The 14,268-nt window shown below is 39.7% G+C and overlaps 1 protein-coding gene across 10 annotated transcripts in view; it reads left to right on the forward strand.

The window, feature by feature from the left end:
- Positions 1–561: 561 nt before the first annotated feature.
- The window catches only part of LRRC9 (leucine rich repeat containing 9), a 122,357-nt gene continuing 108,650 nt past the window's right edge, over positions 562–14,268 (forward strand). For 5 of the 10 annotated variants that reach the window (XM_023627826.2, XM_070249824.1, XM_023627827.2 and 2 more), the window contains exons 1-7: positions 673–1,182; positions 6,329–6,410; positions 6,676–6,894; positions 7,806–7,946; positions 8,486–8,549; positions 8,853–8,923; positions 12,654–12,836. In XM_023627826.2, coding sequence (XP_023483594.2) covers positions 6,363–6,410; positions 6,676–6,894; positions 7,806–7,946; positions 8,486–8,549; positions 8,853–8,923; positions 12,654–12,836 — 726 coding nt within the window. In that variant the 5' untranslated portion in view covers positions 673–1,182; positions 6,329–6,362. Of the gene's footprint in view, positions 1,183–6,328; positions 6,411–6,675; positions 6,895–7,805; positions 7,947–8,485; positions 8,550–8,852; positions 8,924–12,653; positions 12,837–14,268 lie in introns of all 10 variants that reach the window. The other 5 variants (XM_070249826.1, XM_070249827.1, XM_070249828.1 and 2 more) reach the window with 3 other exon arrangements.

Consider the following 14,268-nt stretch of genomic DNA (forward strand, 5'->3'; position numbering starts at 1 on the left):
AGTCACATATGTAAGTTAAATTTTTTTAATCTCCTCTTTTAAAGAGTAGAAAGAAACGATTTTAATAATGCATTTTTATTTAACCCAATATATCAAAAAATTTTCTAACATTCAATCAATACAAAAATAGTTTTTTTTTTCATATTAAGTCTTCAAAGTACCATGTACATTTTACATCACAGCTCAGTTAGAACTAGCTACATGTCCAGTATTCAACATCCACACGCGGCGGCGGCTAAGGGCTACCACATTGCACAGCGCAGACCTCGAGAACGAATCGAGAGCTGCAGTTACTGCGATTTGCCTTCTACGAAGTTCATACATTTCTCAGCCTCTCTGGCCACTCTTAAATTTTACTTTACTTTACTCCCTTTCCCTCTTTAAATTTTACTTTATTTTGTAAATATCCTTTGCCTCCTGAACATTTTGGAATACTTAAACGGCCCTCATAAGCCTGTCCGAGAACAAGAAGACCCTCGGAGGGTCCCTCTCTCCTCCGGGGTGCCCAGGGCGTTCGCTTGCCTGCGCTCGCTCGGCGCTCCGCGGCTTCGGGCGGCAGCCAGCCCGTTTCTAGCAGGCGGCGGTCGCGGGCCGCGGGCGGGAGGCCACGCTGGGGACCGGGGCCTGTCGCCGGCATCTGGCCGCCTTGTGACATCACAGCGCCGTGCCTTTGGAGTTCCAGTCCTGGGAAGCTCCGGGCTGCCAGGCCCCGAAGGTCAAAGATTTTCATGGGAGAGAGCGGAGGCAAGGGCGAGGCCCCCGCCACCATGCCCACAACTCGTTGCTTCCAGTCGCGTCCTCCGATCCACCGAGAGCAGATGAAAAGATGCGCTCAGGTACCAAGCGACCCGAGAGCGGGGAGGTCCCCAGAATTTCCCAGGAGCACCAGCGGGGTCTTCCGGGTGGACCCCTACCTCTGCTGATTGGTTGGAGGCTGCCACCACGTGATCCAGAAACGGGTCGGCCGCTGCTTTCCCCGCCCCTTTCACTCCGCTGCCCACCCAGAGGTCTCCGGAGGCGGAGTGCGGGTTTCCTAGGCAACCGCAGAGGGCTGTGCGTACACACCAGGCCCGGGGCTAGAGAGGGTGTCGTACCTGCTGCTGCAAGACGAGCATTGAGAGGTCCGAGTGGACTCCGCTCTGTCTCGGATTGCCCCGGAATCCATCCTCTCTCTGGGATAAGGTGAGTGTCTGTCACCTCGTGGCATTCGGGCGTACATCACCGGTAGCAGGCTCCGGGAGCCTTTGCTCCCCTCTCCTCCCTCTCCGCCCGGAGGAAGACAGGAGAGAAGCAGCGTTGAGGTCAGAGGAGCCCTGTAAGGGTGCAATGGAGATGATAATAATAATGAGAGACGTGACGCGGCTTTATCTGAGGCATCAGGGTGATGGGAGCAAAGCTTAAGAGGAGGAGGAAACGGAGGGTGGCCCATAGCCACCTGTGCAGCCTTTACCGCACAGGTTAAGATAGTGGGCTGAGAGAAGCAAGTGCTCCTTGGCCAGACTTGATACTGCCTGCTTCGAGCCGGAAGAGCATTTGTTTGGCCCATCAGTGATAATGGCTGGATCCCTTTATACCCAAGCGAGGGAACAATTTGACCATAGAAGTCTTCTAGTTTTAGAAAAATTTAATTTTCTCAGAATGACACCCTACCCAGCTGTCATGGCAGACAGAAACGTGGTCCTTTCTACTCTATTATTACACTCTGATTGGTCATATACAGTAAATATTTCTTTGAGTTACATCATATAGGACCCTGTGGCATGGACAGTTGATTCAAACTGTTCTACAAACTTTTATTGGACACCAAGTACGTGCCAGGCACTGTGATAGGTGCATCGTCCCTGCTTTCAGTGAACGTGGGAGCTAGTAGGGAGGAACGACCTGTAAGGGTGACAATACAGTGCAACAGGTGCTATATATAAGGACATGTGTGGGCCTTAATCATTCTCTCAAGGAAGAGAATGATTATAATACTACCAGAGAGAATTAAAGTCTTCACTCAGAAGATCCTTGATTTAAATCTTTGAGGATGTATGGACTATGTCATAAAGTCAAGGGAAAAAGGTATTTTAGGGAAGGTAGACAGCATATGCCAAAGTACAGAAATAGCCCAGCCTGTGCAGAGAATTATAGTTGTGGCCGGAGCCTGGGGTACTCTGGGGAGTTTGTGGTCGAGGACAGGAGTCAGCATGGAGACCATGAAGACCTTCGAAGGCGAGCAGCGTGAGCAGATTTACCTTCCCCGAGGCTGGCTGTCACAGTAGCGTAGAGTGCGGATTGGAGGGAAGTGGGACTCTACGGAGGGCATCCAGTTAAGGTGAAGTGATGAGAACCTCGGCCAAGGCAGAGGACATTGGAATGGAGAGGAGGAAAGAAATTTGATAGACATTTAAGAGGTATATGCAGAAGGATTTAATGAGTGAGTGAATGTGGAGGAAAGAGTGGTTGAGGATAAGTCTCGTTTCTATGATTAGAAGGATGTGTCATTTACCAAGAGAAGGCATGCGTTAGGAGAAGCAAGCTGGCTGGAAAATGTAATGAGTTCAGTTTTGAACATACTGATTTTGAGATGCCTGTGACGCATTCAGATGGACCTTTTCATGTGGGTAGTTGTATTTGTTGCACAGGAAAGAGGAAAATAAAGATTAGTAATTTTTCACCAGGAAGGAGACAATCAGAAAAGTAGGTTTGAAATAACCAGCAGAGAGAAGCCAAGGAGAAAAATCAAACCAAAGAAGGAAACTTCAAGAAGAGAGTCATCAGCATTGTCAAATGCCATGCCAAGGTCAAGTTGACAGCTGAAACATGTCCAGTGTCTTTGGCAGTTAGAGGATTATTGTTGACCTTGGTAAAAGAAGCTGTAGTGGTCTGAGCTGTCCCCAGTCAGATTGCAGTGAGTTAAGAACTGAATGGAGATTTTTCCTAAATGAGGGCATTGATGAAGGGAAAATAAGGTGAAGTGAGAGGTCAGGTTCATCTCCCAAATATGCATATTTCTGTATCAAGAAAAAGTAGTTTCCTTGAATAAATGGAGAGCTATCCCTTGTTCTCGAGGGAGACTCAGTACTATAAAGATGGAAGTTCTCCCTAAATCACTCTTTACAACGGAATCTCAGAACCCCAAGTGAATTTTTAAAAACTAAATGCAAAATAATCATAAATCTTATTTGGAAAAATAAATATGAAAGAGTAGCCAGGAAATTTGCAAAAAAGGATACGAGGTGAGAATTTACAAATAAATCACAGTAATTAGAACAGGACAGTACTACAGGAATAGACAGAGCTAAGGGAGAGCAAGATTAGAAGGTCAAAATTAGGCTCAAGTATATGTGATAGTTTAGTGACTAACAAAGGGAGCTGTTAATTTCTTCTGGAAGAGACCTCTTGGACATAGACTGGATAACTGGGATCACCATTTGGTGACTTAGAGGGTACTGAGGGCAGGCTTTGTCCCTTGTGTGGTGGTGGGCAGGCAGGCTTTCCTTTGGAGAAGGGGCATCTCTTCTGAGGAGAAGAGCCCTCCTTTACTTGGTGTGCCATCTGAGGAAGTCTAGGGAGGGTAAGTAAGCCTACTGGCCTGCACCTGTGAGTAGGCCTCTGATGGAGTCTCTAAATGCTTTCAAGTTGTTCCTTGCTAAGTGCTCCCTTACCTGGCCACTCCTGCAGCCTATGCTGTAATATCTGGGGGTCATCCAAGAATGGGGTAAAGAGACAGTTGCCAGTGGGAAGCAGGGACGGAATGATCAATATTGCCTTCACCGTAGATCCAGCATCTAACAGCTTCTTGCCCTCCCCACTGCCACCACCCTACTCCAGCCACCATCCTCTCTCAGGTGCATTATTACAACTGTTGCTTAACTGGTCTCCTTGCCTCTGCCCTTGACCCCTACAGTCTGTTCTCAACAGAGCAGCTAGAGTGATCCTTTTCAAAACAAGACAGTTCTTGTTACTCTTCCACTCAAAATCCTCATATAGCTTTCCATCTTACTCATAATAAAATCCAGAATCCTCACAAGGGCCTCCAGGTCACAAGATAGCGCGTGATCTGGCCCTGCAGTGCCTCTCCCACCTCACATCCTACCAGTCTCCATTTCTGTCGCTGTGCTCCAGCCACTGCATTCTCCTTGCTGTTCTGCAGACATGCCCAGTATACTCTCACCCCACTTTTTTGCATTTCCTCTTCCCTCTGCCTGGATGCATTTCCCCCAGATTTCCTCATGGCTCACATGCCCTCATTTCCTTCAGCCCTTTGCCCAGTTGCTGCCTTTTCAGAGAAGTCTTCTCTTTCCTCCCACCCCTATCATTATCTGGTAGATATTAGGCCCTCAAAACATACATTAATGAATGAGTGAATGAATGAACAGAGAATCCAGCGTATTAGGATAATTTTCTGGCTGTATTTTTCTTTGTGATGCTAGCTGGAGTCCCTCCCCTCCTCGACTCAGCGTGGTGGGACAATGTCCCCAGTTTACAAAGCCTGAGTACAGACTGTATACACTACTCTGATACAGATCTCAAAGTCCTTTGATTTGGTCCCTTTGGATGGCCCACAGCCACCCTCTTCCCCATCACTGCTGCTCTGAGTTTGGGGAATTGTTTGGGATAGTTTTGTAAAACCTCTTTCTCTGGTACCTTTAATTTAGGGCTGGGTTGTACTGATGGGCTTCTCTCTCATTCTGATGCCATCTGCTTCACTTTCACTCAAAAGACCTTTCTAAAGCTCTCTGGCAATCAGAGCTCTTTTCCTCGCACTGCTACACGTCCCTTTCTTACTTTCCTATTCCCCTAGTTATTCCAGCGGGATTTGGGGAGAGACGGTAGGTAAATCCATGGACTCAATGGTTTTTTCTTAAAATTTTGGTTTCTGTATACATCTGCACATGTACATTATTTTGCATAAATGAGTAAAAGGGAGCATATAAATGTTTTTTAAATAAACATTTAAGTAAAATTTCATTTAAGTATAACGTATGTATAGAAATCACACAAATCTTAGGAGTCTAGCTTTATTTTCTCAAAGTGAACATATCCCTTTAACAAGTTCCCGGATCAAGGAATATATCTTCATCAGCACTCCAGAAGCCCCTCTTGTACCTCCTCCTAGTCACTCACCCCTGAAAGCTGACTACCATCCTGACTTCTAATACCATAGGTTAGTTTGTTTTCAAATTTCATATGAATGGAGGCACACAATATGTACTCATTGTGTGTCTTCCTTTGCTCAATGTTATGTTTGTGAGAATGATCTATGTTGGAAGAAACAGCAGTTTCTCATTCCACTCCTAGGTATAAACCCATAAGAAATGTGTATCTATGTCCTGTATGACAAAATGTTCAGAGAAGCACTATTTAGCTCTAAACTAGAAACAGTCCATATGTCTACCAACAGTAGAATGAATAAGTAATGGTTATATATTCATACTACAATAGTAAACGTGCTTTTAAAAAAGTGTAGGTTTTTTTCATTTCTATTTCTGCCTAGATCCATCCTCATCCAACTTCTCATGCCTATTATAACCACATCAGCTTTCACCTGCATCTAAGGTAACTCACGTTAACAACTTAGTATATATCTTTCCATATTTTTCTTTACATAATCACATACACATGTGGTTATACATATATATTCATGTACACACGCATATATCTGTGTGGGACTTATTATTATAAAAAATGGGATCATAATATACACTGTTTCTACATCTTGCTTTGTCATGTCATCATATTAAAACCAGGATTCCTTTATTTTAAAATAGCTTAAGTCTGAAATATTATAATGAAAATATTAAAAATTGTGAAAAACTAGGTTAAATTTTATTGAAACTATTTAGGTATTAATCAGTTCATATCATCTAAAATGAGGAAGTTGGTTAATTTGTTTTAATGAGCACTTATTACCATGCCAGATATGTCACTAAGCCCTGAGGATTCTTTTCTTGGCTCTCTGAGTACACTTAGAGAACTAAAAGACATGAACTGGGGGTGAGGTAAGGATGCAGATGAAAGATGACTGTTTTCTTCAAGTATTAATGGCTCATGGTGTGGAAGAAAATTATACTTGTTTTATTTGAACCCAGGAGGTAGAATAACAACAAATGGGAAGGAGTTATGGAAAGACAGAATTAAATTCAGAATAAAAAATAATTTTCTAACAGAAAACTTCAGAGATGGAATGGACTGTCTTGGGGTCCAGAGAGATACTTGGTAATATACTACGTGAAGATTTTAAGCCACAGATGGGAGTTCCACCTTAGCAGCTTTAAGGTTCCTTTCAACTTGGAATAACATGACTCTAGTATTTATTTCAATTTTTCATTTTCCTTAACAGATAATGTTATTATGACCTTTATTTTTAATAGAAGATGATTGAATGTGAAAACCTAAACCAAGAAGAAATAATTAAAGAACTGGTGAGTGAAAGCCCAATTTCTTTTCAACTACATTTGCAAGAATATTAAAAGGAACATTTGTACACTCTCTTCTGAATCTTATGTAGAGATTTCTTCTACCTCATGACTTTTGGAAGCAGAAAAAAATCATATCTATGGAAGAACTTTCCCTCTTGTGAGAGTCAAAAATGGCATCAGTGCAATTGACAGTTTATAATTTCTAATGGCAAGAAAAATTTTTGATTATTATAAATAGGTAATAACCCAGTTTCTTTTTTTAAAACAGTGTTTATGCAATGGTTTATCTTATGAGATGGTTGGAGAAGGAGGATCAGATACTTCCAAACTGGAGATGTTTTTCTCAGGGTATCCCTGTATTGTTGGATTATCATTATTTCCTAATTTAACAAGTCTCACAATTGTTGCTCAAGATATAAAAGAAATTTCAGGGTTAGAGACTTGTTTACAACTCAAAGAACTTTGGATTGCCGAATGCTGCCTAGAGGTAAGTCTAAACATACAGGCTTACATGAAATATTTTATGCTGAATTCTTTGGCTTTGGAAAAATAATTCATTAAAATATATGTATGAGGCATGGATCAAAACAGATAAATGGGGGAAAAAAGAGACCATACATAATGAATTACAATAAAACCCTTTGCCCAGTAAAACAAAACAGAAAACAGATAAATGGGCTAAAGATAGAAATAGATTTATACAAAGGGAAAAATAGAAATAAAGAATCCAAACATAGACATATTCTACTTTTTAGTGATCGAATCAGGTCAAATACCCAGTATTGCTTAGTAGTGAAATTGGTTCACTTAGACACTATTGGTTGTGTGAAAATTATAACATTTATATTGTAAAGCAATATTACAAAATGTATCCAGTGCCAAAGAAAAGTACATACCTTTTGACTCAGAAATCTCTGTTCTCAGATTTTATCCTAGAGAAGTAATTCAACAGCAGAAGACAGCTGTGTGCATGAAGTTATTTGCTGCAGTATCATTTATAATAGCTAAAAATTTGAAACATAAATATGCCACACATAGGGTTATTTTTAAGAAAATGATTATAAACTTCATGAAATATTTTGTAATTATTAAATACTATTTGAAAGATTATTAAGACATTTTAATGGTCTTAAGTAAAAAAATCTACAAAATTGTGTAGGTATTATGATTATAGGTATAGAGTTTATTAAAATTTAAAAAGAATATTAAAATTGAAAATAGTTTTATTTAATTAGAGGGATTTTTTCTTTAAAAAATTTAGTTAATTTTGCTGGATATTGATTTTTCAATAAAATGTGATTTTTAAAAGAAAATATTCTTAAAATCCACTTTATTAAAAGCATTAATGGCAAAACATAAGCTAATACTATTCAGTCTGCTCTTTTTTTTTTTTTACAGAAAATTGGAGGTCTTCAAGAATGTAGAAATTTAGAAAAACTGTATTTATATTATAATAAAATTTCCAAAATAGAAAATTTAGAGAAATTATTTAGATTGGAAGTTCTTTGGCTGAACCACAATACAATTAAAAATATTGAGGTAAGATAATTTCAAAGATTAATATGTAAAGTCACTTATTACTGTGGAGTTTAAACCAAAATGTCCAAGATCATATTATGCTCAAGGACCAAAATATTCATGACTACTTTAATTATTGTTGTTGGAAAGCATTAATATATATAGAGAACTTCATATACATAATTTTCTTTACTCCTCACACCAAGCCTGAGAGGTAAGATGTTATTTCTTCTTTGGAGATTAAAAAAAAAAAAAGAGGTTTAGAAAAGTTTTATATATAACTTGCCCAAGATTATAAACACAGTCCATGTGATGTGTTCTTTCTCCTACTCCTCCTCCCGTTTTCCTCTCCACTCCCCTCCCTGTCCCCTCTGCCTCCAGTAATTCTCTCCAGCTTCCAGAGAAAGAAAGATGGCTTCACTGAGGCAGCCACTTAGTTCTGTGCTTGTGAAGTTAGCACTCGGTGCTCAGACCACCTGGAAAACCAACCATATTGATCAAATGATTTGTAAATATAGATTTTAATGATTTCTCCTAAATTATGTTGTCTAAATTTTTAGGGCTTGCAAACTTTGAAGAATTTAAATGATCTCAACCTTGCTGGGAATCTAATAAGCAGCATTGGTATGTACTGTTTCATTTGGAATATGAGATAATGCTGCAATAATTTTTTCAGTATGAAAAGTACGCTCTTACATTTCTTTCTTTTAGAATTTTTTGTATGATATCTTTGCAAAGCATTTCTGAATCTATGATTACAGATATGAAAATATTATCCATTAATCAGTGGTTACTAATTATACAATGGTACTGTTAGCCTTATTTATATGCAAGAAATGATGGCCATATGCAACTCAGAAATATGACTGGATATGAATAGAAGGTACAACAAGAAATTTAATTTTTCTTTCATCTTATTTCTTAAAGGTCGTTCTCTTGATCCCAATGAACAACTGGAAAGATTAAACCTTTCTGGTAACCAAATATGTTCTTTCAAGGTATGTTTAAGTGGAATAATTCATTTTTACTAATCAGCCTGGATCATGAACTATCTTAATGCAGAAAATGGACTAAATATCCCCCTTTTAAGGGATAATTTAATTGTTTTGGACTACTCACTACTCCCAGAAATTTTAGAGTTAGCCGACCAAATTGGCCCTAGTGATCTGACTCTATTAAAACCAAACAAATCACTGTCTGCTTGGCTGTTAGGATACTACTTTCTCTGTTTTCCTCCGAGCTTTCTGGCTACACCTCTTCAGTTTCCTGGTTTTTCATCCTCTCCTAGCATCTGAAAAACAGACTGCCCCAGGTCAGTCCCAGGATCTTTCTCATTTCCGTCTGCGTTCATTCTCTAAATAATCTCATCATACCTTATGACTTTAAATGCTTTTTATCAGCTATTACTCCTAAACTGCTACCTGTACTTTCCCTAACAACTCCCAGAACTATAGACATCGCCTATCCTAATTCAGACTGGTCTACCCTTCCTCCAAACCTGTTTCTCCTGCAGCCTTCTCCACCTCTCCAAATGGCATCTCCATTCTTCTGGTAACTTAAGCAAAATCCTTAGAGTCATTTCTGACTCCACTTATTCTTTTATACTCCGTACCTAATCCATCAGCAAATTCTATTGGCTCTACCTTCAGAATTTGTCCAGATTCTGACCATTTCTTACCACCTGCATCACTACCAACCTGGTTCAACACTGAGATAAATTTAGAATACTGTGAGAGGTAATGTTTAAGCTAACATGAGACGTGAGTAAGAGTTGCCTAGGGGAAGAGCATTCCAGGCGAAGGTGTGAGGGACTTATAAGGTAGAAAGGGTATGGCAAATTCCAGAAACTAGCAATTCTGCGTGGCTGGAACAGATCCAGTGAGAGAATCGGTAGTTGAGGCTGAAGGAGATAAATGCAGAAGGCTGGGAGGATAAGGGCTTGCCCTTCCAGGAAGGCATCTGGATGTTTATCTCACCCAGGCTAGACATGGCAGCCTTATGGTGGTGAAGAGCATAAGCAGAAAGATCTGTAGTTCTGACCTGTTACAAACCAGAGGCGGCATAATACAGTGGGAACATGAAATTTAAGTGAAATAATAATGTCAAGCTTTTAGAATAATGACTAGCACACAGTAAGCACTCAAAAGATGTGCTATTTTGTTATTATTACTATCGCTTTAATTACATTAACCTATTCTATTTCAATCTCATTAAAAAAATGGGGATGAAATAGGATTACTATGAAAATTCACTATATGGCATAATTTTAAAAAGGCTCTCTATAATAATGATGACTATGTGTCATCTCATTGAACATGATTCACAATGGCTTCTACAATTCTCATATTAAGAATGTTCATGAAACACTATTATCCTGAATTTTTATCTCTAACCTTTCCACCCACCCTAAAAAGATTTTATCTTGGTGGTCAGAGGGAGTAACTTCCGTGCCACTATCCATCCAAACCAGGTACCACACGCTAATTTTCAGTGAGATTTTGTACCCTTTTAGACTCCAGTGTCATCTCACTTTTGAGTGTAGGTGGGGCTTCCTATGTAAGACTTCAAAGTTCACACCCACCATCTCCTAGCCCAGACTGATGGTCAAGTGCAAATAGCCACCCAGAATCAAAGAATGTCTTTACTCCTCAGAACAGTCCAATGGTTCACCTTCCTTGCCCTTGCAGAATTTGACCAAATAATTCTCTGCACAGCTCTGCCCAGATATCCCTTTCAGAACAACTCTGCTTAGTCCTACTCCTGCCATGGCCCCAGCCCACAGCCTCAGGTCCAGCCAGTGAATCAAGTTCAGCTTGTCCAGAGAGAGTTTGGACACACATTGGCCACCTGACCCTGTCTTACTCTTGACTCTAGCAGCCTGGCTTCACTACTTGCTTCCCTGTTCCATTTGTACTTTATCTTCAGAACTACTGCCTCTTGGTTCTTGCTCTGGATTTCCCTTAACTCTGATTCTGACTCTCTTGGCCAGCATTGCATCCTTTCAAGTCCAACCCACCATAGCCTCCTACCCCAGGCACTGCCCTAGTAATGCTGTTATTGGGGAAGATGTGAGGGTGTCTTAGAGGTTCATAGAAAGTAATAATCATTCAATTCAATTCACATTGTTTATTTATTGCCTGCTATGTTCTAAGTGCTGAATGCTGATAATGCAGTGTTTAACAGGACACAAACCCTGCTCTCAAAAACTTTATCTCAGGAATTGGAAATCTTTTTCTATAAGAGGCCAGTTAGAAAATTTTTTAGGCTTTATGGGCCACCCATGGCCTCTGTTGTGTATTCTTCTTTATTTTTTTTCCAACACTTTAAAAAAGCCATAAAAAAGGACAAAATCGTACCATTCGCATCAACATGGATGGACCTTGAGGGTATTATGTTAAGCGAAATAAGCCAGACAGAGAAAGACGAACTCTATATGACTCCACTCATAGGTGGAAGTTAACATATAGACAAGGAGAACTGATCGGTGGTTACCAGGGAAAAGGGGGGGGTGGGGGGAGCGCACAAAGGGTGAAGTGGTGTACCCACAACATTACTAACAATAATGTACAACTGAAATCTCACAAGGTTGTAATCTATCATAATCTTAATAAAAAAAATGTAATCACTATTCTTAGCTTTAGATCAAGGGCCAATGCCCATATAGACCCTTGGCTCAAAGGCTTGTGGATGCACAAGCAATAGGCAGTAGAGTGTGATGGATTCTATAACAAAGATAATCCCAGGGGCTAAGAGAGTTCATAAGAGGAGCATTTACCCCAAGCTTGGGGGATGAAATAAAGCTCCAAGAGAAGATGATTCTTAGGTTGAATCTTGACAAATTAAGAGGTAAAATTGGGGTGAAGTTCAGTTCACTCAAATACAGCAGCAAGGTCTAAAGATAAGATAGGGTCTGGCACATTCTGAAACATCAAGTTGTGCAGTATGGCCAAAACTTAAAATGTTAGGGTTTAAATATGGAGAGACAAGACTGAAGAGCTAAGCAAGGGCCATATGCCAAATAAAGAAGATGTAAACTGACTTAAACTTCAAGATAAAAGATATTAAGGAGAAATGGTCTGGGAGTGGATTATCAACCCCTCCCCCTCCATAGGTTGTGAGAAAAAGGAGACCCTCAGGAAAAAGCTAGGTTTCAGTTGCTCTCAATAGGTAGAAAAGGCATTTACAGGAAAAAAACAAAAATATTTTAAGAACAACTAAAAATCAGGGATTCAATGGTGATTGTACTAAAGCAGGGGTCCCATGAGTAGAGTGGATCCGGAGGCCAAGGAAAATGGCCAGCAGTATTCCTACGTGTAAGTGTGGGGAGTGGTGGTGAAGGAAGCCGGAGACCAACAGGTGCCCCGGGGGCGATTGTTAGCAAATGGGCTGTGCAGAGGGGCAACAGTGTCTTAATGAATGACATGTGCAAGTGACCGGCTCCAAGGTTCCAGGTGGAATGCATGATTCAGCAGACATCCTTTGGCCTTTTATATTTAAAATGCATAGTTATATAGAATCTGCTGTTTAAGTATTGTTGATCTATTTGTGTATTTAGCGTGTTTTTCACTAGAGAAAAACATTTTATCCATCTAAATCACTTTAACATATTTAAGCACATAATTAGAATGCATTACATTAAATTATGGTGATATTAAGTGTTCAAATGCCTTCTTTAGAAATGGATAGTCACAATTAATTAATCGAACATTATTATTGCTGCTGTTTTAGGACCTCACTAACTTAACCAGACTTCATCACTTAAAGGATTTATGTCTGAATGATCCTCAATATAAAACCAATCCAGTTTGTATGCTGTGTAATTATTCCACACACGTGTTGTATCACTTACCTTGCCTTCAAAGACTTGACACGCTTGATGTGTCAGCAAAGCAAATCAAGGAACTGGCAGATGTAAGTGCATCCCCAATTAGGTATCTGGGACTTATTTAATTAACTGCTTCTTTCTGGCTGTGTCCACATAAGGTAGGTAGTATTATCTTGTCAATTCTTGTCACTGGTTCTACTTTTGCCCCAATGAGCTGGATATTTCACATAAACATCTACTAATAATAACATTAGTACCAGGATCTCAATTTTGATGACAGTACTGGAAGCTGAAATAGAAAAATATTGTAATTTATATAAAACTAAAAGAAGGAAATCTGAAAAATTATCAATGTTAAACATAATTGAATTAGTGCTATATATATATATATAAATTAATAAAGCCTAAATAAAGTAGATATGAAACAAGTAACCTCTCATTTGTAATATCATATGTCATTGTTAGAAAATATCCATGGTTGATGGTAGTATGCCAGGATTAGGTAGATTTTAATCTAATTAAAGATGATTTAGGGTTCCATAGAAGTATCAGTACATCTACCCACACTGCTGAACTCTTGAAGAGAGCTACTCCTGGGCTGCCACTGATGGTGAACCTCCCAGTAAAGTGGCTGCTTTGACCTGCCACCAATAATAATAATAATTTCAGAGTGGAGTGCATAGGAAGTCACCATGTTTATTAATAGTCTTTCCACATTATATTTCTGTCTCTTCTTCCAGTCCAGTGAACCACTCCCCCTGCCTCATTTGTTCACTTAACTAACCATCCAAAAAATAGTTTTTGAGTATTTAGGATGTGCCGAGGATGTGATGTCCCCACATGAGACCCTCCCATTCTTTCTTTGTGGCTCATCCGTCATCTCAGCGTAGATAAAGAATGTCTTTATCCACTAATCTTAACTTTTTTCTCTTCTTTTGCTAGCCTGAGGATTTATTCTCAAATTCTGTTCTCTCCCTCTTTTTTTCCAAGTCTGAAATTGTCCTCTCTCCCACCCCAATCTCAGAAGTGAACTGTCTTGCAATATTGAGCAAAGGGCTAGAGGTCTTTTCTACTAGCAGGTGTTCGGAGTCATTGGAGGGCCGGGGGTGGGGTGTCTTCTCTAACAATGTTGTCAAAAATAACAGCAAAACTTTGTGGTGACAACCGTATTTTTGAAATTTCCATTATCATCTCTAGTTTTACATCAAGAAGTTCCTGCAAAGGTGAGCAGAGTGACTATGATTCACATAATTAGTGGCTGACTAATTTATCTAACAAGTATTTAATGCCTATTACCTTCCAGGTACAGTTCAAGGCACTAGAGATACAGAGTGACCAAAACAGACAAAACCCGTGCTTTCTTGGAGCTTATGTTCTAGTGAAGACAGATAATGAACAACTAAATGAGCAAACAACTAGCATGTCAGATGGTAGTAATTGCTATGGAGAAAAATAAAACAAGGGTGAAGGGAACAGGATTGTTGGTAGGGGCAGAGGAAGGGGTGTTGGCTATTGTAT

This window comes from Equus caballus, chromosome 24 (genome assembly GCF_041296265.1).
Source record: "Equus caballus isolate H_3958 breed thoroughbred chromosome 24, TB-T2T, whole genome shotgun sequence".
Classification (NCBI taxonomy): domain Eukaryota; kingdom Metazoa; phylum Chordata; class Mammalia; order Perissodactyla; family Equidae; genus Equus; species Equus caballus.